Raw genomic sequence first — 23,416 nt, forward strand, 5'->3', positions numbered from 1 at the left:
AAGAGGGAGGTAAAGCATGGCCCTTGCCCACTGAAGGGGAGTGAGGAGGAGGAATTCACCTTTCACTCCGACATCCCAGCGGCAGAGACCTGCAGAAGGAGCTGAGGGACCCTCCAGAAGCCACCGCTGCTGCTAAACTCCCTGCCAGGTGGCTGTACGGAGCAGCCACCACTCTGGCGCCTGCTTCCGCACCAGTCCGACCTTCCGTTGGGTGTAAAGGTCAGACTGGCAGTACTGGCCCTGCTTACCCAGGAGCGACTAGGAACGGTTTGTGGAGCAGCAAGCAACTGAGGCACTGCAGCACCAGGGAAGCTGCCGGCATCACCACAGCCCACCCTGGCAATTCTCTCCCAGTACCCTCGATTTTGTCCCCTGGGCATACCCTGCAGTGACATCCCTGCATCCGAGGGGACCAGTCTCATCTCTGCTGTAAGATTTGCCTAGAAAACCTTCTCCACAACCCAGTGGTTTAGATGTCGTTTGGGTGGTTGTTTTTTTTTTTTTTTTTTTTTGTGAACCAGAGCACATCAGCTCAGCAGTGGAGGCACGCGATCGCTGCAGAGCAGAGTCCCAGCAGTGGAGGGGGTTGTGCAGGCAGCTGCCTGGCCTGCAGAGCTGCATCACACCAGGCTAGTGAGAACAACACACTGCGGGCTGCATTTGAGAGCCAGCCCCTCACCGTGCAAGGGCAGAGGTGACTCTCCATGCAGATGCACGCGGGGTTGAAGTTATGCAGCTGCAGTTCAGCATTTCCTGACTCTCCAGCCCCTCACTCTGCAGCCAGACCTGCTTGGGCATTCCTCTTCCACACCCAGCTGCCAAAGATGCATTTTTACTTAAGGACTGAAAAAAAAGGCGATACACACAAAAACTACCAAGTGGCACACAGAAACTCCACATGAAGTCCCTTCCCCTGCCACAAGACATCAAGAGGTGCTGCACACCAGGCAGGGTCAGCCACTTAATGGGGGTCACCAAACCCCCATCGACCCCCACTGCCCCCACCTGCCTTCCTACTAGCAGAGGGAAACGCAGAAGCAGCCAGTCATGGACAAGGCTTATTTTACAAGAAAACAGAATTCTGACACCAAAGCAGCACTTCTGCACTCATCAACATGCACCAGGGTTTTACAAAGCTCCTGGCAGAGGGAGGTGAGCTTCATCCCACTCTGCACCTCTCACTCCACACTAGGGTGGACTACAGCATCTGCAATGGAGCTCATTCTGCCCCAGGATGCCCTTGAGGTCTTGTATCTCAGAGGAGCATCTGTCAGAAGGAGGTACAGCTGCTCTGTAAACCCTCTTTGGTACAGAAGGGCTATTTCCCCCAGAAAGTTGCTGTGCTGGGTGCTATAACCCCTGTCCCCATCTGAGTTGTCCCAGACCTCACTGTGTGCACAGTCTGCACATCCTGCACCAAGAGGACTGTTGGCCATTGCCACATGGGCTTACATCCCTTCCACGAAACCCTTCTCCATGAGAAGCCTGGTGTGGAGTATGCACCACCTGGGATCAGGCAAGCAGTGAAGAGCAAAAGCAGGTTTAGCCACCACTGGCATCAGGCTCGGGATGTCGGGAGGGCAATTTTTGGCTGCCACCACCCTGTCAGCAACTGCGTCCCCTGCACGCAACTCAAAGGCAGAGCTCTCAAACACCTTTGCCTTGGCTGGGGCACTCCATGGAAAGGGACTTTCCAAATTTTGCTGGAGCAGCCACGCTACTTGGAGGGGCTGGGAAAAGCCCGCCAGCATGACAAGAAGCACAGGCCAGGCTGGATGCAGCAAACTGAAGGAGGACACAGGGGCTGCGCTGGCTTTAGTCCTCTGAGAGCAAATGCAATCCCATCCTAGGAAGGGTCTCCCAAGGAGCCACCAACCTGTGCTCACTCCGATGTGGGAGGGTGAAAGGCTGAGGAGGAACCAGTCCCACAGGCAAATATGCCACCTCCCTCCAAGCTCAGGGGAGGTAAGGTTACCGCAGGAGCGACCATGGGGTGCTCCTAGCTGCCATCGCCCCCACCCTTATCTGCCTCCCGAGACAATTACCAGCAGATAATCCCCAGCAAGCAGTGCTCCTGCCTTTGCTCCCTGGTTCACAGCTACCTTGCCTCTGCATCCTGGAAGGAGATCTCCTGCATAGCCAAAACTTGCCCGGGAAGCTTGTCCACAGCATGGCAGGGAGGTGAACCATAGCCGATTCCTACCTCCCTGGCATTCCCACGGGACCCAGGTGCCAGACATGTTCAGGACACATTTATCAAGACTGAAAAATATGCAACAGGTGACCTGTCACCTCTTGCCATGAGTGCCATGGTGGCACTGTGCTGCGGGTCAGGAGAGGCAGGACGTTTGCTATTCCCACTCAAAAAAACTATAGAAACACTGCTCCACCCTCCTGCCACTCTTCCCTTCTCAGGGCGCGGGTGGCCCTGGAGCTGGGTCTGATCCTGCACTGCAGGGCGAGCTTGGCACTAAGAGCAGGACATGGCCTTGCACGCCCAAGTGCACACAGGTCACAGACCATTAAGATCAGGCAGGGATCACCTGCCTGCATTGAGGATCCCCAGCACCAGCACACACTTGTGTGGTGCACCTGCAAATATACTCAGCAAGATGGAGGGTCTGCAGTTGATTTTTGGGCACCAGGAAACAGTGCAAGGAGAGAAGGTGCTGGCAGAGAGGGGAGCTGCATTAGAAAGCAACCCCTGAACACGCATAAAGCCTTGTGCATGTGCCCTGCTCTCTGCAATACAGAAACCCATGGCCATGCCAGCTCTGCTGGGCCATCAGCAGAGCCCAGGGATGCCTGGCCACAGGCTCCAGCCCAGCCACCTGCAAAAACTACCCCCAGCTCCATCCTTCCCCTCCAAGCCTGGCATTTTATCGTCCTGACACCACATACCTTCCAGGTGCAGGGTTAAAGTACAGATACCTCCCTGCACAGGGCATGTATGCTGCAGGCCCAGGTGAGTGGACGAGACCATAGCCATGGGGAAAGCCTGGAGACTTCTAAAAGTCACCCTGTGGCCCTGTCACTTTCCTTTGAGCGGCCAACACAGAGAAATGCCGTCACACAAGTTTTTGTATTTTCAGGTGAGGAATATCAAGGCTTTGTTGTGTGGAGGAGCCACTGTGGACCCAGAAAGCCACCGACTCGGTCTAAAGGGGTTTCAAAACATTTTGTCCTGTTTGACATTTAGGAACCACTCTTGGTTGGCATCTTTGCCAAACGTGAAGCGGCAAATGGAGCCAGAAATACAAGAATATTAAGTGCTTCCTGGAAAGGGAGAGGGGAAAAGAAAAAAAAAAAAAAAGCCAAACGAAACTCACTCTGCATCCACAGCACACCCCAGAGCAGCACTAACAGCTCTGCACCCCAATGGCCTCTGCGGGGACAGGGACCCCCGGGGTCCGGCGATGCCACCGGGGCGGCACAAGGCAAAGGGCAGGCGAGAACCAGGGCTGCTGCGGGAGAAAACCAGCAGGGCCCAGGAGAGATGGCTTCACCGGGGGACGTGAACCACCCTATCCTGGCACAGTGCTGCTGGGGATAGGGTCACAGCGCGGGGGCAGCCCCGGGAGCAACTCCCGGGCCCTCGCCCGCCGGCGGGATGCCCACCCCAGCAGTCGCCCGGCCAGCCCACGGGTGACGCTTCAGCCCCGTCAGCCTGGGGAGGGTTTCGATCGGCAGCCGCCAGCCACTGGCCGCCCCACACGGGACCAGCGGCCCGCAACGCCTTTGCGGAGGGAACTAAGGGCCAGCGCTAACGAAAGGCAGTCGCCGGGGCAGCGCGGTAGGCGGGATGTTCCGGGTCGGGAACGCGCCCCCACCCTGCACCGAGGCGCCGGTTACAGCCCCGCCGGCCTGGTGGTCGCAGTGGGGCGGGGGGGATGGGGTCCTCGGAGCCCACCGCACTGGAGAGGGAATGGAGCCGCCCCCCAGGAACGGCTGCCACACCCGCGATCCCCTCCAGCAAGGCTCACGGGACCCCACTGAGCGGGACCTCGAGGCGAACAGACACCCTCCCCCTCCCCCCTGTGCCACTGGCCCACCCACAGGTGAGACTGCCGGAGTCCCGCTCACCTGCAGGCCCGTGGAGGGCGGCGACAGCGCCCCCGGCAGCAGCCCCCGAGCCGCCCGGCCCGCACACAAAGCCGCGCAGGCACCGCCAGCGGGACGCCACCGCCCCGCCCCCCCCACCCAATCGGCGTCCGCACCTCCCCCTCCGGGCCCCGCCCCGCGCCAATCGGCTCCCGCCGGCCGCCCCCTGCCCCGGCCTCCCGGCCCGCGCGCCATCAGACGCCCCACCCCCACCCTGCGCCGCTCCGGTTGCCGGTGGCGGTACCTTCGGGCCGGTACTGCGCGATGATGGTCACCGACTGCCCCGCCCGCTTCAGCGCCGCCGCCGCCTGCTCGTGGGTGGCGTTGCGCAGGTTCACGCCGTTCACCTGGCGGGACAGAGCGGCTCCACTGGACCGGGCCCACGGGGGCTTGGGTCTGCCCTGCGCCTGGCCCTCAGCACCACTGCCCCGCCCCGCTACCGGTCCCCGGGGTACCCACAGTCTCAACGCCTTCTCACCCAGCCCCTCTGCTCCCAGTACCGCTCCTGGTACTGGCATCCCTGGTACCCGTTCTCGGCTGGCCTGGGCATCGCGGATGCCGTCCGTCAGCAGGCGGGCAAGGGCCCAGCCAGCCCCTGCTCCGCTGCAGGGCAGATCCTGGACACGCTGCTGCTCTCATTCTACGTACCCAGGGGCCACGTCCACGCCACCACTGGGGATGAACCCTGCTGAACCGGGTCTTGGGAGGCAGTGGACAGGTGCAGGAGGCCCCGCCGACTCACCGAGAGGATGCGGTCTCCCCTCTGCAGCTCCCCGCTGAGGTCAGCAGGGCCTCCGGCCAGGATGAAGGACACGAAGATCCCCTCGCCATCTTCCCCTCCGACGATGTTGAAGCCCAGGCCAGTGGAGCCTTTGTGCAGAATGATTTTCCGGGGCTCCCTGTAAGGACAGATATGGGACAGGGAGACATCAGGGTGAGAAGCAGCAAAGCCGATGACAGGGTCGGTCATGCCCAGGCTTCCTGGCACACCCGTGGGGCTGGAGTCACCCTGAGTGCAACCTGGCATGACTCAGCCCTTGGCACCGAGGAGGCTGATAAACCGGGAGAGGCGCGGGCAGTTACACGACTGACATGCGACAGAGCATGGACAGAGAGGGAGCATCTGCTGCGAAATCACGCACAGAAACATTTGACTGTGAGGCAGCATCAGATACCACAAACCTGGGCATCAAGGGCGGTGTGGCAGTGCCAGGAGAGGCGGATCAAGCTCCTCTGCACCCATGCAACATGGCAAGCATGCTCACAACCCCATGCACCTCCATGCCACAGGCCCTGTGCGGCTCAACAGAAGTCCTAAATTTTTTGATGATGACTTAATTCTTTTGCAGCTCAAACAATAGGTAGGCAAAGGCAGAAAGACTGCCTGGCATTGCAAAAATCCTTCATCAATTATCATCTGTGAAAAAAATGCAAGTCTGGTGGGAACAACAGCAGCTCCCTGCTCAAGCGCTAGATTAAAATAAGAAGGAATAAATGATGTCAGACAATTAGCACAGGCAGGAGGTCACTGTCAGCCAAGATGATAATGGGGACCATCAGTGCATCCGCTGCAGTGACCGGCTGGATCCCGGGCACTCTGGAACATACCGCAAGGACCGAGGACCTGCCAGTGAGCTCAGCAGCCTGATCAACCCCGCAACTGCCGAGGAGCAGAGGGAGATCTTCGGAATGTGGTAGGAGAGATGCTGAAGCCCCAGGCACGGCACTGGCACCCATGGTGGACCCTAAAATGCTGGCAGACTTGTGTGAAGGGGACCCTGGGGCACTGAGGGAGCTGGCCCAGCCGGCCCCCCAGCTGCCAGTGACAGCCAGGGAAGGAGCGAGGCTCAGGTGGCAGGAGCAGAGCAGGGACTCAGAGGAATAAAGTTTGGCTGAGCAGACAGCACAAAGCCCTGCAGCCTGTCAGCATGCTCCTGGGCTACTCTGGCAAGCAAACATCTTTTTCACCCCCCTAGGCCAGGCTGGAGCATCACTGGGTGGATGGAGGAAGGTTTTTGGTGCTTTTGCGAATGTAAGTGCAGATGTTAACCTCCACGGACACCTGCCAGCACCCCAGGAAAAGTCTCCCACCATCCTTCCCCGTGGGGGAGTCCTGATGGGCTGAATGATGCTTAATGCCAAGCAACCACCTTATAAGGAGCAATGGGAGTAGGAGACAGACAGACAGAAGTTAAGGACACCTTGCAAGAAGGTCTTAGTGGGCTCCTGCCCTGCCTAGACCCTGGGCTCAGCACAACCCGACCCTCACAGCTCTCTCAGCTGCTCCTATCCTGGTCCCCGCGCCTCCCACCAGGCACAGCAGCATCCCAGTCCCCTACCTCTGGTCACACTTGCTCCTGTGGCCTCGCTGCTGCCTGGAAGGGGACAGGGACGGCTGTCCCCTGTAGGACATGGACGAGGAGACATTGACGGTGAACATTGTGGGGTGGCAGGCTCTGTTGGCTCTGCTGCCAGTGCAGGCAGGAGGCATGAAGGGCAGGAATGTTCTGAATGCTCCTCAACACAGCTGCCCTGCTGAGGCTTCCCCTTCGCTCTGCTCTACCGTACAGACTTAACTGCCCAAACAAGAGCAAATTCGCAGCCTGGCTCCCTGTGCCTGCAGCTCCACACACACCATAGAATCATAGAATCTTTAAGGTTGGAAAAGACCTCTGAGATCATCAAGTCCAGCCATCAACCTAACACCACCATGTCCACTAAACCATGTCCCGAAATGCCACCTCTACACATTTTTTTTTAATGCGTCCAGGGCTGGTGACTCTACCACTTCCCTGGGCAGCCTGTTCCAATGCTTGACCACTCCTTCAGTAAATAAATTTTTCGTAATACTCAATCTAAACCTACCTTGCTGCAACTTGAGGCCCTTTCCTCTTGTCCTATTGCTAGTTACTTGGGGAAGAGACCAACACCCACCTCACTACAACCTCTGTTCAGGTACTTGTAGAGAGCTATAAGGTCTCCCCTCAAGCCTACTCTTCTCCAGACTAAACAATCCCAGTTCCCTCAGCTGCTCTTAATAAGACTTGTGCTCCAGACCCTTCACCAGCTTCGTTGCCCTTCTCTAGACACGCGTCAGTGACTCAGTGTCCTTCTTGTAGTGAGGGGCCCAAAACTGCGCATGGTATTCAAGGTGTGGCCTCAGCAGTGCCAAGTACAGGGGCACGATCACTTCCCTACTCGCGCTGGCCACACTGTTCCTGACACAAGCCAGGATGCTGTTGGCCTTCTTGGCCACCTGGGCACACTGGTGGCTTATGTTCAGACAGCTGTCAACCAGCAACCCCAGGTCCTTTTCTGCCAGGCAGCTTTCCAGCCACTCTTCCCCAAGCCTGTAAGATTGCATGGGGATGTTGTGGCTGAAGTGCAGGACCCAGCACTTGGCCTGAAGTGCCAACCCAGCACTGCTGAACTTCATACAATTGACCACGCATCGCCACAGCCCCTTGCCTTCAAATGCAGAGGTATGGCAGAGTGGTAACTCCAGCTACGTATTTCTGATGGGGCAGAGGCTGAATCTACATTGTGACCTCCAGAAAACACCCACTGTATCCTTACGGCCTTTGGATGCATTTGAGCTCTGAGCTAAGCTGGGCTCAGGACCCGGCTGGAGCGTAGCGTGAGGCTGGGATGCACCAGGACCAGGAGGAGACCAGGAAAACACCACAGACATGCCATTGGGGTCAAAAGAGGTTCAACCCCAAGTCCTCAGGACATCACCAGTGCTTGGGTCTGGGGTGGTTGTGAGGGGGCAGGGAGGGCTGCAGCCATCAGTCCCTCTGCAGCAAAGCTATGCCTGGTACTTGCCCAGGGGAAGAAATAGGTCAGATTTCTGGGTCTGCAAACCCTCCCTCCAACAAGCTGATGAACTTGCTGCTGCCCAAGCAGTGCCCAGGAACCACTATCCCAACTCAGCCAGGGGGAAAGCATCCCCAGCACCTGTGAGGACCAGACTGTTTGGTGGAAGGTAGGACACTACAGGAACCAAGGAGAGGAAATGAAGCCCCAGACAGGTACATCTCAGGTCTCAGTCATGACACACACTCTCCACTTCCATCCTCATCCTGGGAGGCAGGAGACGGATCCTGCATGTAGATCCCATGCTGGATGTTGCAACGTTAACACTGCGACCTCAGCACAGAGCAACTGCAGGGATCCTGTGGGGCTGTGCTGGGTGCAGTGGTGCAGTGGTGGAGCTCATTGGAAAACAGATGCTCCAGTCGCGGCCCTGGGTGCTGCAGGACATGAGGGTCACTGGAGCCATGTCCACATCTGCAGCAGCACTTGTGTCTACGGGAGGGGAAGAGGCTTGATACTGGATCCAGGCCGGGACATCTGCTTCTTCTGGGAGACAGTTGCTTTTTCAGAGGAGTCACTGCCTTTCCCCACACCAGTAAGATACATTGGGACCCCACTGGTCCCAGTGCACAATCTTGGTGATGCATAAGTCAACAGACTGGCAGCAACAAAGATGTCCTGGGGGAGTTGGTGATGCACACGAGGTTTCCAGCACTGCACTGGGATGAATGAGGGAGGTACTGAGCCTACCGCAGGCTGTGAATCTGGGGGGAGCAGGGGGCTGTGGCTGGGGACAGCGGCTGAGCGGTGACACCCAGTCTGCAGCCGGGCACTCTGCAAGCCAGCACCATCCTCTAGTGGCCACCGGCACGTCCTGCACCAGCCACTGCCAGGCCACGGCTTGGCTGCAGAGCCATTGCCACCAGGCCACGTCCAACCCAGGCTGGGCTGCTCTCGCTGCTCTCTGGCCTGCAAATACAGACGTTGGTGCATGCAGGGAGGGACACCCTGGTGGGACCAGGGTCCCTGGCAAGGGACAGATAGTGCAATATCCAAGTGCTGGAACTCAGTCCCTTCTGTGGTGCAATGCAGCGGCAGAAAGCACTGCTCCTGCATGCAGCATCATCCCCATGTGCCCTGACAGCACAGGAGTTGCTACATCCAGTGAGGATGCAGTGCTGGGAACAAGCTGTAGAAGTGGCATTGTTGGTGCCAAGAATAGGTGGGAGAAACGAGGCACAGGCAGAGGCCATGTTGTATGGGTCATGGCGCACAGAGGCACCTGGCTGTGGCCGAGTACCAAGAAGCAAGAAACCCCTGTGATGAAGGTGAGTGCAGCCACTCTCCAGGAGGACAGCGGACCTGACGCTGGATGGCAAATCAGGGTCTCCCACTCCCACATTCGCCAGTTCCCTGCAGAATGGGACAATCCCAGCCAATGCTACAGCATCTTCTACTGCAAACGCAACTCTGAAACCAGTCTGCGACCTTGCTCCTAACAGCAGAGCCAGCCCTAAGCCTAACTCGAGTGTCAGTCTTAAGAATACAGTCTGAGCCCTACGGCCCTGGCCCCAGGGTACCAAACTCAGAGCACGCTCGGCTCTGGCCCTGTGGCTGTTGCAAGCATAGGGAAAGCTGTGAGCCTGGACAAGCAGAGTAGGACCAGCTAGGTCTCTCCCATCGTCAGCATGAGGCTTTAGAGAAGTTTTACACTGTGTTTAGGCTCAAAGCAATGTCTCCTTTGTGCTCCTCTTTATTTCCTGGGTTCACGAATCAAACCTGCTCATGCAGTGTAAATGATGCTAGTGGGGAAAAGGGGGCCATGTCAGGGCTGTCCAGGAGGCTGTCAAGCTGGCAGCTGGTGAAATGGCAGCTGGGTGCAGGTGGTTTGGGATGCCAGGCTTAGGGAGCATGGGAGGAGGAGCCTCTGGATGGAGCTGTGCCCCCCTGGCCCCACATTCCCAGCACAGCTCTGCTTAGGGACAACCGCCTTGCAGCCTGGGAGCCTGTGACGCTGCTGGCACCGATGGTACTGTAAGGGCAGGGAACATCTTGTATTCCAGGTATTGTAAAACAAGTAAGACGATGAAGCTGAAAACCCAGACATGTAAGGCTTGGGAAGAAGCAGAAGGGGGAATATGGAAGGGGGGGATGTAGTGAGCCAGGAAGCGAGACAGCAGGGCTAGTCTCAGTGGGGGTGAGCATGGAGCTCACTGCAGGGGCCCCAAGCTTTGCACCATGCACCCACTTTCGGCCAAGGCTCTGCACCAGCAGTGGGGATAAGGTCAAGCAGCCAGGCAGGGAAAGAGAAGGAAGGAGAAGGAGCAGAGATTAAGGATGCTCATGCCTGGTACTCACCTGGTGAAGTCATCATCACCGATCATGTGCCGAGGGATGGGCGAGTACCGAGACGGAGTCACCTGGGGAGGGACGGGGTAGGCAGGCTTGCTCTCAACACTGCCCAGGTAGCCCAGACTGGAGTTATGGCTTATGTGGTTGTCAGCCAAGGCCGAGAAGGCTGCAGGGGAGGAGAAGGGCATCAGGAGCAGAAATCCATCCACAACGTGTATGTGGAGACCAGCCCGGCATCACCCGCTGCCCCAGCACACTGTCCCCCCCTGCCCTGTGATGCCTGGGCTGCTGTACCAGCAGCGTACGTACTGCTGGCGTAGTCGGGGGGCGCGTACATGTCGTTGAGGTGGATGTTGCCAGGCTTGGCCACTTTCAGGTACACCATGTCAGAGGTGTTCTTCAGGGCAGCCACCGCCTCCTCATGCCGCACGTCCTGCAGGTTCGTGTTGTTCACCTGCCGGAGGGAAGGGGCTGGGTGATATGGCTGCAGGCAGGAGGGCAGGGGCCAGTGCAGGCCTGTGCGAGTGGAGTGTTTTTCCCCAGGGTAGGTGCTGCAGTAGCTCCGGAGACGTCTCATCTCCATGGGTTTGTCCCTCCTGCCTGCAGCCAGTGCTGCGCCTGCCCCTCACACAGCACCATCCCAGCGGGGACCCCATGGAAGGGGTGTGGGGCTGCCGGTGGGAAGGGTGCTGGGGTTCAGGATCGGCACCGTGGCACTGCAGGGACTGTCCAGCTTTGCCTCGTGGCCAGCTGAGGGCATGGGGCTTACCGCGAGCAGCCGGTCCCCGATCTGCAGGCGCCCGTCCTTCTGGGCAGCACCTCCCTCGATGATCTTGGTGATGTAGATGCTATTGTCCCCGGGGATGTGCTGGTTCCCGATGCCCCCTGCAATGCTGAACCCCAGGCCTGAGGGGGAGTGAGAGGGCAGGTGAGGGGCGAGTGACAGACGGATGGCATCGGGGGCTGGCACCACGGACCCTCTGCCTCACCAGGCTTCCCAGCCTGCCCAAAACTCGGCAGGCAATGGGCCACTCCAGTGCTGTGCGGGGACAGCCCAGCCACTGGCACTGCATTGTGGGGCTGTCCCACACCCCATCCCCCATAGCATCCCACGCTGCTGTGCCACCCTGTGGCATCCTGCGCCGTGGCAGTGCCACCTCACACCCCACACCCTCTGTGATGCTGCCTTGTACCCTGTGGCACCCCACACCAAGGGGTCACCCCACACTGTTCCATGGGGCAGCAAGGCACCCTGGTCCTGCAAGCAGAGTGAGTGGCTTACCTTTGGGGCCCTTCATCAGGTTGACCTCCATGATGGTCTCTGGTGGGGGCTGCCGGCGGCGCACCACGAGCCGCACCACAGGGCCTGCTTCCTTCAGGGCCTCCACAGCTTTGCTGTGCACCACCTCGGAGACATCCACGTCGTTCACCCGCAGCACACAGTCATTCACCCTGCAGGCACAGGGTGGCCCTGAGCATCCCTGGGAAACTGCCAGCCTGTGCCACCCTCCTCTGGCCATGCAGACCCTTGTGCGAAGGAGAGCTGCTCAAGCTGGCCAGATCCTGCCCTGCAGAAGTGAGAGTGGGGTCCCGCCTGAAGAAGGAGGCAGTGGGGCTGGTCCCCACGGTGCAACCTTGGTGGAGATGGGTGATGAGGGGAAAGGCTGGATCCTGCCCCAGGCTGCAGGGGGAAGGATGGGAGCTGGAGCCTGGCACAGGGAGGGGAGGAGGAGTGGCTGCAGACAGGAGGCTGGTGGCAGGGGACCGTGGGCATCTCTGCATTGAGGGAATCTGGTTGTGGGGAAAGGACTGATGGGTCTGGGGACCATGGCAAAGGAGGTGGGCAAGAGCTGTCTAGAAGATTCCTGGGGAGATCCTGGGTGACACCCTGACGAGGCTACTCCCCTGGCCCCTACTCACCCCAGACGGCCGTCCATGGCTGCCGCTCCTCCTGGGATGATTTTGGTGATGAAGATACCTGGGTCATCTGGAATGTGGGGGTTGTCGATTCCTCCTGCTATGCTGAAGCCGAGGCCAGAGTTACCCTGCGGAAAATTAGACACCCTGTCTTTCCCCCGTGGGCAACTGCTTGCTGCTGGCCTTCTTGAAGTGGTTCCCCATGAGCCATGGCTGCCTGGGGCACGGGAGCCGTTACAGCATCTGTCACGCCCCAGGGTGCCCAGCTCAGGGTGCAGAGGGATGCTCTGCCAGAGGGGAGGCTGGTGCTCATCAGCCGAGGTGCTCAGTGCAGCAGCACAGAGCACTGAACAGTTGGTGTGGGAGAGTGGGAGCTGTTGAGGACCTCCCTTGCCGCTGCGTCTCCACTGAGACTGTGAGGCAGGCGGTGAGCTGCAGGAAGAGGGGGTGGTCCTTGTCAGAAAAAAAACCTTCCCCTTGCTGGCTGCTCCCCAGGAGGAGACACCGATGCTGCAGGCCCCACGGAGCAGCAGAGCTTGTGCCAGTCACCAGAATCCCACCCCTGCCTCCCTGCACCCTCGGATGCAGCCCCAGCAGGGAGCCAACCCGGGGACCAGCAGTGCTGATAGCAACATTTGCAGGATTGGGTGGAGTCTGGGTGGGTCAGGACAGAGCAAAGTCTCCAGTTCTGCCTCCTCTTCCTCCCGCACATGCTTGGAGCATCACTTGAGCTTCATCCTGCTGAAGCCTGCCCAGGGGGAAGGCAGGGGCTGTGCCACGTCTCCAGCCCCATCCCGGCAGCATCCCAGGATGAGTGGCCATGGCCCTGCACCACCTCTCCTACTTGCAGGATCTCCATTAGCGACAGATTCACAGGCACTGCTTCAAGCTCCATGCTTGATGCAAGTGGACAATTTCTGCTTTTTCTGCTCTCCCTTGAAAATCAGATGGCTCCGTCTTGTTTTCTCATGCGGAAGAGCTGACACTTAGTCATATCCTATCGTGCCTGCCTCTCTCGTGCACAAACGGGCTTGGGCCATGCACTCTTTCAGCTGCCCATGGCACCAGTGTTCAGTGTTAGGCAATGGGCAGCCCTGCTCTTCTGAGGGACCTGTGGCCAGGACAGCCACACTGGAGCTCAGAGTCCCCGGGATCATCTAGTACCAGCAGCCGGCTGGGGCTCACGCTTCTCCCCAGCAATTTGGGCTCAGCATCAGCTTTTGTGGCAATGCAGAGGTCTCTGCTCTGACTTTACACCACTCATGACACAGCACGTCACATCTCTGGGAGCCACCAATGTCTCTCACTACACAATGCTCCCGGATGCTCTCCTGCTGGCTGAGATTTGACTGACACGTGACAAGGAGGCATTCAATAGTGAAAGGTCTGAGGTCACTCTCCTTCCTCTAAGATGGATTCTGGTTACCCTATGCCCAGCTCAGAAAAGCTGCTTACTGTCACTAGAGACCCAGCGTGGCCCCAGCAAGGCAGCTAAGACTGTGCAAAATGGTCTCCAGCCATTCGTTGCGGAATGGTGTGCTCAAATGCCAGCTACAAAACCTGAAAATTATCTGAGAGGTGTTTATTTTTATTTTGATAAACCTTGAGATGGAGTTCAAGGGATTTCTTAGCTGGCATCAGGGCTGACATAGACACAGGCATCTCCTGCTGGGTGGTGGGTAAACCCAAAGCCACATCCCTCTGCAGACAGTGTTTCCTCAATTCTTGCCCCCAAAACACTACTGCATTTGCCCTTGTCTCCACAACAAGGACAAGGATCAATAACAGAGACAGACCAGCAATTCTGAAGTACACTGAGGTTGTCTCTGGGAGCCGAACATCCCAGCAAGGGGACAGCCTCACCCACAGGCACCAGGGTGCTTCTGCATTGAGATGGGGCTGTTGGATCCCACTGGGGACCAGCTGAAGGGGAAGGACCTGGCTATGGTCCACGCTGGCCTTGGCTGCTAAGCACTGAAATTCCCTCATGATTTCTCGCTGCTGGAAAAGGAATCGCTGCCTGGGCCTTTGAAATGGGGCAGCAATGAGTGTTGCCTCTCTGTGTGACCCTGCCAGCTCCTGCTCTGCTCCTGCTCTGCTCCTGCTGTGGGCCGAGGACAGAGGATGCTCTGAAGAATCCCTGAAAAACGAGGCTTTGGCCTCTAAATTGGGCCCAAAGCAAGAAGTGCTCAGCCCAAAAAGGAAGCGTCCCCTGGGCTGGTTTCATCAGCTTGCTGGGGAAGTGGTGGGTGAGGCGGCAGCCCTGGATAACCTTCCGTCCACCCACCTCTGTGATGCAGAGCCAAGGGGAGGAGGAAGATGACTAAAGGTAGAGAGGAACAGAATAATGAGTGATGTGTCTTCCTCTGCAATGCTGGCCATGCGGCAAGGCTGAGCCACCCGATGCAGCAGTGAGGAGAAGGCAAGGTGTGCTGTGGAGCACTGCGGGCAGCCGCCAACCCTGGCCATCCTCACTCAGCAGGACTGTGCCCACCTCTTGAAGCAAACCTTGAGCCAGCTTTTCCCGCTCCCTCTCCATCCCTGCTGCTCCCTGGGTGCCAGGGGAAGCCCTCCCTGCCCTCCATGGTGCTGGCTCACTCCTGGATAAGCCCCATCTGTGGGGGGAGCTAATTTTAGCCACGGCCAGTGTGGTGCACACCATCAGCTCTATGTTGCCAACAGACAAGAAAAGGCTCGAGCAGAAACTCCCCTCGTTGAGGTCCTGTTTACTAGAAAACCCATTCTTGCTGCTTGGCATCCCTGGGCTACGTACCTCGGTGTGATGGGGAGTCTGGTGGCAGGGAGGCCTCAGTCCCCTGTGCCCAGCTGTGGGGTGCGCCTGCATAAGCAGAGCTCCCAGCACCTCCATTTTCTGGCAAAGGCAGTAACAAAGGGCCTCTCACCTCGGTTCCACACTGGTGGGTTTGTGGGGGCAAGGGTGTGAACAAGAGAGGCGAGGGACATGCCTTCCTCCCTCCCTTCTGGAGAGGTCTGCAGGGGTGGGAAGCAACAAGCCCACCTCTCCCCGCGCCGTGGGGGCCGTGCAGAGAAGGCAAGCGTGACACTCTCAAAAGCCTCTGGACAGAGCCGGGGGGAGCAGAGACTCCATCAGCTGGAGTGGGGATGCGGGGGGTGCCAGCTGAGCTGCACCAGTGTGAGGGCAAGTGGGAAGAGGCAGCAAAGGCTGCTGGCGAGTGAGTAAAGAGCACTTACCCTTTCCAAGACGATCTCCTCATATTTGAACATCCCATCGCTGCCGTTCACCTGGGGACAGGGAGACAGCACATTACAGCTCAATGCCGGTCCTGGGGGAATTTGGTTTTCCCCTCTGATAGCTGAATATCGAGAATCCAACCTAAAAGCTGCGCCATCACTGCTGAAAAAAAACTTAAACGCAATTGCTCGAGCCTGCCCTGGAATTAAACTGTGTGCTGCTTTTCTTTCTGGGCATAAGCCAAAGCCCACTGACTTCAGTGCACTTCATTGCAGAGCCTTTATTCTCCTGGCTCGTTTCTCCAGCTATGAAAAGGAACACAACCGAAGGCACAAAAAGAAATAATGCCTTTGTTACGCAGCATGTAATTAACCTCAGGAATTCACTGCTGCAGGAAGGAAAGAAAGGGGGTTGGTCCATTTCAAGCAAAAAAAAATAATATCTGTACAAAATAATATAATAAACACCTTTAGCAGCTTATATATTTTAAATCTTTTAGTAGCATGACTGTGTTAACATGGAATTTAAAAAAATATTCTATTGAATTACTTAGGTGCAAAAGAAATGAGGTGCAAGTGTGGGACACAGTAAGAGAGTAAAACATTGTGATACCCTTATAGAAAAAAATTGGTGTAGCCTGTGTCAATGCTGTACACCATACTGATCCCCAAGCTTAAAAATCTCCCATATCCAGAGTGTCAAAGCAGGGCTCTGGGATATCTAGTGGCTTGAAACAAAAGGGATGACACCGTAGGCTCTAAAATAAGAAATGGTAAATATACAGGTCAAAAACTTATTTTCCCCATAAGCAACAATGCACAGGAAAAGAAGGCGGCAGTTTCACTCGAGGTCATCAGGATCAGGCCATAAAGAGCTTCTGAGATCTAAAATTTAGCAAGATTTGCAAAGCAATTTGCTATCGGAATGTCCAGAACTATTACACTCAACAGCGACAGTTTTGGAGGGGACCAGGCTCAGCCTCACAATCTGAGACACTCTGGGAAACAAGGGACAGGACGCAGGCAAATCTGCATGTCGTGGCGGAGGCAGCGGGACCCAGGGCTCAGCAGGCAAACACCTTTCCCATCATGCAGCCCTGCCTCTGCCTGCAGCCCCTGGGCAACATGTAGGGCTCCTCATGTGGCTTTTAAATCCAACATTAATTGACAGCTTGTAGCTCATACGGAGCCATTTTCTGTATGCACTCCATATCCCAAACACAGGTCCCCTTACAGGGTGTCAGCGCACTGGGTATGTCCTGTTTGCCCAGCTCCCAGCTATTGGCCCCTGCAGAGGCCGAGCCTAGCCATCCTCCAAAACCCCACAGTGCTGAGTCCTTAGACGGAGGGAACGGCAAACATCCCTTGTGCTAAAACCATCATCTGACACCATGGAAGGAAACTCAGCGAGGTGGCTATGACGCCCAGTTTATAGGTAGGAAAAGGAAACAGGAGTTTTTCCAGGTAGGAATAATCAGGTGCCAAGTGGAAGAGCAGTTCTGCATGCCAGGATCTGAGATGGGGGTTTGCCACACACACACCTCCTTATCCCCTGCCTGATTCAGCCCTGGTGAGGCCAAAGCAATCCCACACCCTGTTGTGGGTACTGTGCTTCAAGAAGGATGAGGTTGGGGATAGTCTGGAGTGGAGAGACGGGATGGGGGTTCCAGGGTACACAGGCGGAGGGGGCTATTCCTCCTTGGGTGTGCTCCGTGCCTGGTGCCATGGGAAGATTTTAGGGCACAGTTCAGGGTTGGGACATCCAGATGCTCCAACAATAGGATGCTCTGATCCTCCCAGCACATTGGGAAAGGCTTTGATCAGCTCTTGAACAGGACCCGTCTGCAGAATAGCACTGAGAGCGGTGGGATTAACCCACAGCAGGATCCCCAACAGCCTCGGAGGGATAGGGAGTGTGGCCAGTGCCATCTCCTGCCACAACATCCCCCTGGGCCATGCTCCTGCTGGCAGGGGGGCCATCGCTTCCTTCGCCACAGGCTTCCCCTCTGCCATGGGTTGCCTTTCCCTCCTTGCATCCTATCATACTGACTAATCCTGAGCAGAGCTGGCTCACTGGCCCGTGCCGCCCTCACAGCCTCCTTCGCCGCAGCCTCCAGGCTCATCTCATCTCCACAGTTGGTAGCCCGGTGCGTGGGGCGTGGTGCCGCCTCTCCTAGGCTTTCCAGCAACTCAGATTCCTGGCAGCCTTCGCTACTACACACATTGTCCTCTCTACTTTGGCATTCAACACAGTTGCCACCCAGCCAGCCATATGCACACCCACGGCCGCAAAGGAACAGCACATACATACCTACAGGATGGGGATGTGCAGAAAACTTTGACAATCTGTGAGCTGCAGAGACAGCCAGCAGCACGCGAGCCTGCCAAACGAGCGGCCACCGCCGGCAAGCACCCGAGGCACAGAGACACCCTGGCAGGCAACACCGTCAGGCACCCTGCTGCCAGATAGGTGAGTTTGGGGCATCCTTGCTTCCCAAATCTTGGGGCTGCCAATGCTGAGCAGGGTTTTGCATCACTCCCTAAAAGCAAGTGGTGTCAGCGCTTGCCTGGCGTGGCACGTGCTGGGAGCGGCTTGCTCCAGCCAGGCACATCAGGGTCAGCCAGGCCTGACCATGAAGTTTTAGCTCTGATTATGTTTCCAAAATCACAGCAGAACACCAGTTAATTGCATAAGGAAGCCAAATGGAGAACTTAATATATACCACGTAACCAAGGGAACGAGCCAACAAAGCAAATGTTCCAGTGTCGGAAAATTGAATACCAGTCACTCACTAACGGCAAAACCTCCTCAGGGCACCCACCAGAGCCAACGTGACCTGGCTGTGCCTCAGGCTGTTTCCCCTCTCCTTCGCCTGTGCCCTGCGCTCCTCCCCAGCTCCTGTTTAGGGCCACCTCAGTGTTATGGGCTCAGCTGGGAGATGCCTAGCTCCATCGCCCCTGGGCAGGGAGAGCACATCCCACCCTACTCCTGTCTCCCTGCGTAACACCTGCAGAACTGATGGAGGTGTTTGGGGCTAATTAGCTACTCCCAGCACATCCTGATCCTAAGCACCATCTGATTTCTCATGGAAAAGAGCAAGGGTATTTTTTTCCCAAGCCCTTCTGATGCCACAAGCCCAGCTGAGGGCTCAGGAAGAGGCCCCCTTCACTGGCCTTTCCTTCTCTTTTGTTTTGAGCAGCAGGAAAATAGTTAGCCATGATGACATTTAAATCATCAACAGAGTCGCAGAGTTAACACTCATTTGATAAACAGAAGAGCACACACCTTCCAGAACTACTGCAAGCTGTCTGCAGGCTCCACTGGCCAACACCGCACCAGTGAATGTGGAATGCGCTTTGCAACTTGCTAGAGAGTCAGGATTTGAGTTGTTTGGGTGTTTTTTAATTAAAAAAGGAGGTCAAATTTAGAAGACTAAGACGGGGATCCTCAAATGAGATACAAATAGCCCACCAGGCTACAAGAGAAAATAACCTGCAGGAAGGATAATGCTGCCTGCAGCTGTGTTTGGAGAAGGATGTAGCCTGTATCTGGTGGTTAGGATGTGATGGGGACAGGCACTGGGACCTGGTGGTGAAGCAGTCATGTATCGACACAATGAAGAGAGTCTGAAGGCTGGAGGGTCAGCCCTTGGTGCCAGCTGGACCTGGGGATGGAAGGTGCCTGGCGATGCCCCACGCCTGCCTCAGTGAGGTGAAAGGAGAGCAGCCTTGCGCCAGGGTAGTGGGTGCGACGGGCACCTTCCCACTGGCACGGGCTCCAGCAGCGCTGGCGAGGGAGAGCTCTCCCTGCCCACACATGGCAGGAGGCCCACGGAAAATAGGTCAAAAGCTCCCTCCCTTCATCTCCCCGCATCCACACATCCTGCCACAGCACCGAGACCTACTGACTTGCTTCCAGCTCACCCCTGGCCTAAACAATGTTGGCCTTGTGCACAAAGTAAATAAACACCGTATTTCTGGTCAGCCTTTTGCCAGAGGGCCGTGGGGATGAGCCTCTGAGCTCGGGCAGAGGGAAGAGGTCTGAAGCCTGATAGCCCCAGCACGCAGCTGGGAGGGCTCCATAGCCATGTTGTCTGCAGGAACTGGCAGCAGGACATGCCACCATCAGTGTTTGGGACCAAAGCGTGAGAGTGGAAGTTTAGTTTTGATTTCTACTGTTTTTTTTTCAGGCTTACAAGCAAGTTTTGCTGTGTTCAAAGGTGCTGGACCATGGTGGCCATCTCTGCTGCCATGCACCCTGCAGAGACCGTGGCTGGGGACCCTGGCAGCAGAGTCAGTGCTGCACAAGAGGGTTGTCTCTACACTCACTGGCAGCAGAGCCCAGGGCTCCTGTGGCACTCGCTGGCTGGGATCAGGCCTGGGAAGCACTTTGTTTCCTCAGACCTGGCTTTTAGAGACTGAGGAGGTGGTGGCACCTCACTGCTGGGCAGTGGGGCAGCAAAGGAGGGCTCCAAGGACTCAGGCTATGAAATGTTCAACTCCTCAAGGGCTTTGGAGCGACCTTCCCTGCCCACTTTGGGACTGCCTGGCAGCAGTTGCCATGCACCCCAGGGAGCAAGAAGTTGTTTCAGCTTCAGAAAGGCAGCTCTAAAACCCCATCTACCAGGGAAACTGTGCTTCTGATGCTCCATTTCCTCACTATGGACCTGCTGGGCAAAATGCACCAAGGGGCGAAACTGTGAGCAATGACCTGGAGCTGGCATGAGTGACCCCCCTAGCATCCGCCCTTACCCATAAAGGGATGCTTTTAATAGAGCAGGAATTTTATAAGGATTTATTTGGGTTTTTACACTCTGGGGGTGCTGGGCAAGCCACAAGCCATGGGCAGCAGAGCTGTGCCCTGGCCTCAGCGGTGAGTGGGACCCAGTGCTGCATCTCGTACCTTACAGTGCTGCTGGTGCCACATGCTCTTGGGGATGGAGGTGGGTGGACAGAGAGACTGAAATGTGGAGCAGACTTCTTGATAAACAGCCGGGGCCAAATTCAGCCCAGCAGCTACTCCAATGTAATCAATGGAGCTAGAACAGGAAGGAACTAGACTACATCCATCTGCTTATCATTAAGGGAAGCATTGAATAGTTAAGTAATTAAAGACAGGAAGATGTTACTTTAACCCTTCCAAATACATACTGTACCAACAGGCTTCAGCTTTTGGGTTTGTAAAAAAACATGCTTCCAGATTTGCCATTTTGCTGGGCTCTTCTGCAGCAAGCCCCTGGTGTGGCTCCTTTGCTGACCTGGGAAACCGCCAAACGGGAGGTTTTTGGGGTGCGTTTTCCATGGAGCCTGAGGAGCCCAGCATCCCAGAAAAGGAAAGGATGGAGCAGGGCTCATTTCTGTGCTGGTATGACATAAAGTAAAAAGCAAGAAGGCTTCTAGGCTGGAGGTTGAGAGGAATCAAAGGGAGATGTCTCCCTTGCCTAGGGAATGGGCTCCTCCAGGCACCCCACAGGCAGCACACGCCTGGGCATGGGGCTGGTGGTCCCCGCTCTGCCCAGCAGATGAGAGCCACTTCTTTTTGACTGCTGCAGGCCAGTTCCCCCCATGGCATGTGCTGCTGGGGTTGGATGGATGGGGTAGGTGACTGCCATTCCCAGGGTGATGCTGGTGCCTGCCAGGGGTGCAGAGCAGCCCCTGAAACCCAGCTAAACCCACCAGGTCCCATCCAGCACAGCAAGAAGGAGCTGCCAAGGCGCAGAGAGAAGGGATGGATGGGGATATGGAGCTAACAGGGTGGAGGGAGAGGGGTGGGAGGGATATGGAATTAATGAGATGGAGTTGGGGGAGGCAGCCAAGAGGGCAAGAAAGTGGAGTGCACTGCAGTGGGAGGAGGGGACTGCTGGCCCGACAGGTGGGCTCCCTGCTGCTGGCTTCTGCTCGGCTTGGGAACCTGCCTGGGGTGACAGAGCCTGTCCTTGGCCCTCGGCTCACCTCTCGCTGCCTTTGGGTAGGCAGGGAAGAGGGACAGGCACAGCTGGAGCCTAGTGAAGGATGTAGCACTGGTGGCTGCCACGGAGAGCAGGCAGTGTTCCTCCAAGGAAGGGAGGGTACAAAACAGACATCAAAGCAGACTTCCCATCCAGGAACACCTCCCTGCCCTGCTCACAGCACACTCCTCACTTGCCCCAGTCCAACCTTGTGGTGTGCCCTTCCCTTCCAGGAGACACTGCCCTTTTTACAGTTCCCTGTAGAATGGCGGCAGCCAGGTAAGCACAGAGAACAGATTGTAACACGGCACTGCCCTGCAGCCGGGGTGCCCAGCATGCTGCAAGAAGCCTCTAACTTCACAAACACCCTGTCATGCCATGCACCTGGGGAAGGAAACCTTGGGGGACAGCAGCTCTTCTGGTACATTCATACAAGGCTGCAGGATCCAGGACCACCACACTGAGAAAGATACAATTGCCATCCTCCCCAATGCCAGGTGGCTTCAGTTCAGCACCCAGGTCATAATTAAACCACGCAGTCAGGGTTTCACAGGTCTCTGCTGGGCTTCCCTTCCTTTTCATAGCCCTGCGCAACCAGCCCAGCACAGTTCTGATGCACGCTGACCCTACCACAGGCTGTGGGCTGAGATCTGCAGCTCTTTACACGGAAGGTTCAGAAGTCACCTGCAGCCCTCCACTGCAACTCCAAAGAAAAACCAATCCCAGCTCTGAGTCCTGGTGCTGCTTCATTAATGTGGAAGGCAGCTGAAATTTGCTACATCAGAAGAAAACCAGGTGCAAAGCACCCAGCCCTGGCAAGCTGTCAACTGAGCTCCCTTTAGGGACAAAAAAGGGAGCACTCCATGAGCATCGAGCCAGTGCTGTAGAAGTCCACACTGGCCACCCTCCTGCCTCCATCCTTCCTGGCAGGAATGATTTGCAAATGTTCTGGGAAGGGATGCAGCAGTGCGCAAACCCTCTCTGCAACAAACTGAGGAGGATTATCTTTATACTACACCGAGAGTGCCAAACGCACTGTGGCTGCAAACACTCACAGTCACCAAGCACTGCTCAGCTGCTGGCAGCCTTCACTGGCAGAGAAGCAGAATCTGATGGCTCCTGTTGCCCTGAGAACCAATGGGTGTGATGCCAGCAAGTGCCCCTGGAGAGCTCTGGCTCCATCCTGAGGGTCCGGGGCTGCAGAAGGGGGCTGAGGCAGTGCAAGAAGGTAAGGGATGCTCCAGCAGAGCCTTGCAGCCACCCTCCATAAAAGGCTTGAGGAAACAGCTGTGTGGGTAACCCTGAACGCAGCCAGCCCAGCTCCTCCTGCTCCTCTGATGCCTGCTTACCCCACAGTGTGCCCCTTTGAGTGCCCCCTGCCTTGTACGCTCCCTATGCTGGAGTCCCCAGCATCACTTGCTGCTAGCCTTGGCTCTGCTCAACATCATCCAGCCCCAGTGAGGTTCAGGGGCAGGATGTTCTGTGGGGACATGGTGCAGGTACCAGGCTCCTCTGCCACCTTGCTGGGGCCTCCTTCGGCTGGAGGAGCCTTTCCTGCACTGCTGAGCAGGGAAAATGCACTGCTTGTTCAAAGGAAGTGAAACAAAACCAGGAGACTTACAGAGAGCCCTTGTTCCAGCGAGTCTGTGTTCATGATAATGGGAGCAGGGTTGGCCTGTGAGGAGACAAAAGTGGGATGTCACCGAGCGGAGCAATGAACCCAGCCCTTTGCAGTGCACGGCCTCTCCCCTGGCCATGCCACCAGAGACCCTCTAGGCCAGGCAGAAGAGAGCAGTTCAGAAAGGGCTCTGCTCATGTCCCTTATCCAGGTACCCAACAGCCCTGGGACAGAAGTAGGGGAACAGCATAGCTCTGGCACTGGATCCCTCAGGCCTGGTGTGTCCTGAACATACCACAGCCGAAGCTGTGGGAAGGAGACAGGGAAGACTGGAAACTATCCTAGCCTTGGGCTAGAACCCCACCAGCACCAGAATTTACTTGAAATCCACATTATTGAGGGATTAAGAAATAGGAGGAGCAGGGAAGGAAGTCCTTCTGACGGAGGCATA

At 56.7% G+C, this 23,416-nt stretch overlaps 1 protein-coding gene across 11 annotated transcripts in view; it reads right to left on the reverse strand.

The window, feature by feature from the left end:
• Positions 1–23,416, reverse strand: part of DLG3 (discs large MAGUK scaffold protein 3) — a 78,890-nt gene that overhangs the window by 15,539 nt on the left and 39,935 nt on the right. For 7 of the 11 annotated variants that reach the window (XM_086756794.1, XM_086756791.1, XM_086756790.1 and 4 more), the window contains 9 exons: positions 22,969–23,022; positions 15,400–15,450; positions 12,190–12,314; positions 11,552–11,721; positions 11,039–11,175; positions 10,579–10,723; positions 10,276–10,435; positions 4,844–5,000; positions 4,346–4,448 (listed from right to left, as the gene is read on the reverse strand). In XM_086756794.1, coding sequence (XP_086612920.1) covers positions 4,346–4,448; positions 4,844–5,000; positions 10,276–10,435; positions 10,579–10,723; positions 11,039–11,175; positions 11,552–11,721; positions 12,190–12,314; positions 15,400–15,450; positions 22,969–23,022 — 1,102 coding nt within the window. Of the gene's footprint in view, positions 1–4,083; positions 4,179–4,345; positions 4,449–4,843; positions 5,001–10,275; positions 10,436–10,578; positions 10,724–11,038; positions 11,176–11,551; positions 11,722–12,189; positions 12,315–15,399; positions 15,451–22,968; positions 23,023–23,416 lie in introns of those variants that run through there. The other 4 variants (XM_086756792.1, XM_086756799.1, XM_086756797.1 and 1 more) reach the window with 2 other exon arrangements.

Source organism: Chlamydotis macqueenii, chromosome 11 (assembly GCF_036417535.1).
Source record: "Chlamydotis macqueenii isolate bChlMac1 chromosome 11, bChlMac1.mat, whole genome shotgun sequence".
Taxonomy (NCBI): domain Eukaryota; kingdom Metazoa; phylum Chordata; class Aves; order Otidiformes; family Otididae; genus Chlamydotis; species Chlamydotis macqueenii.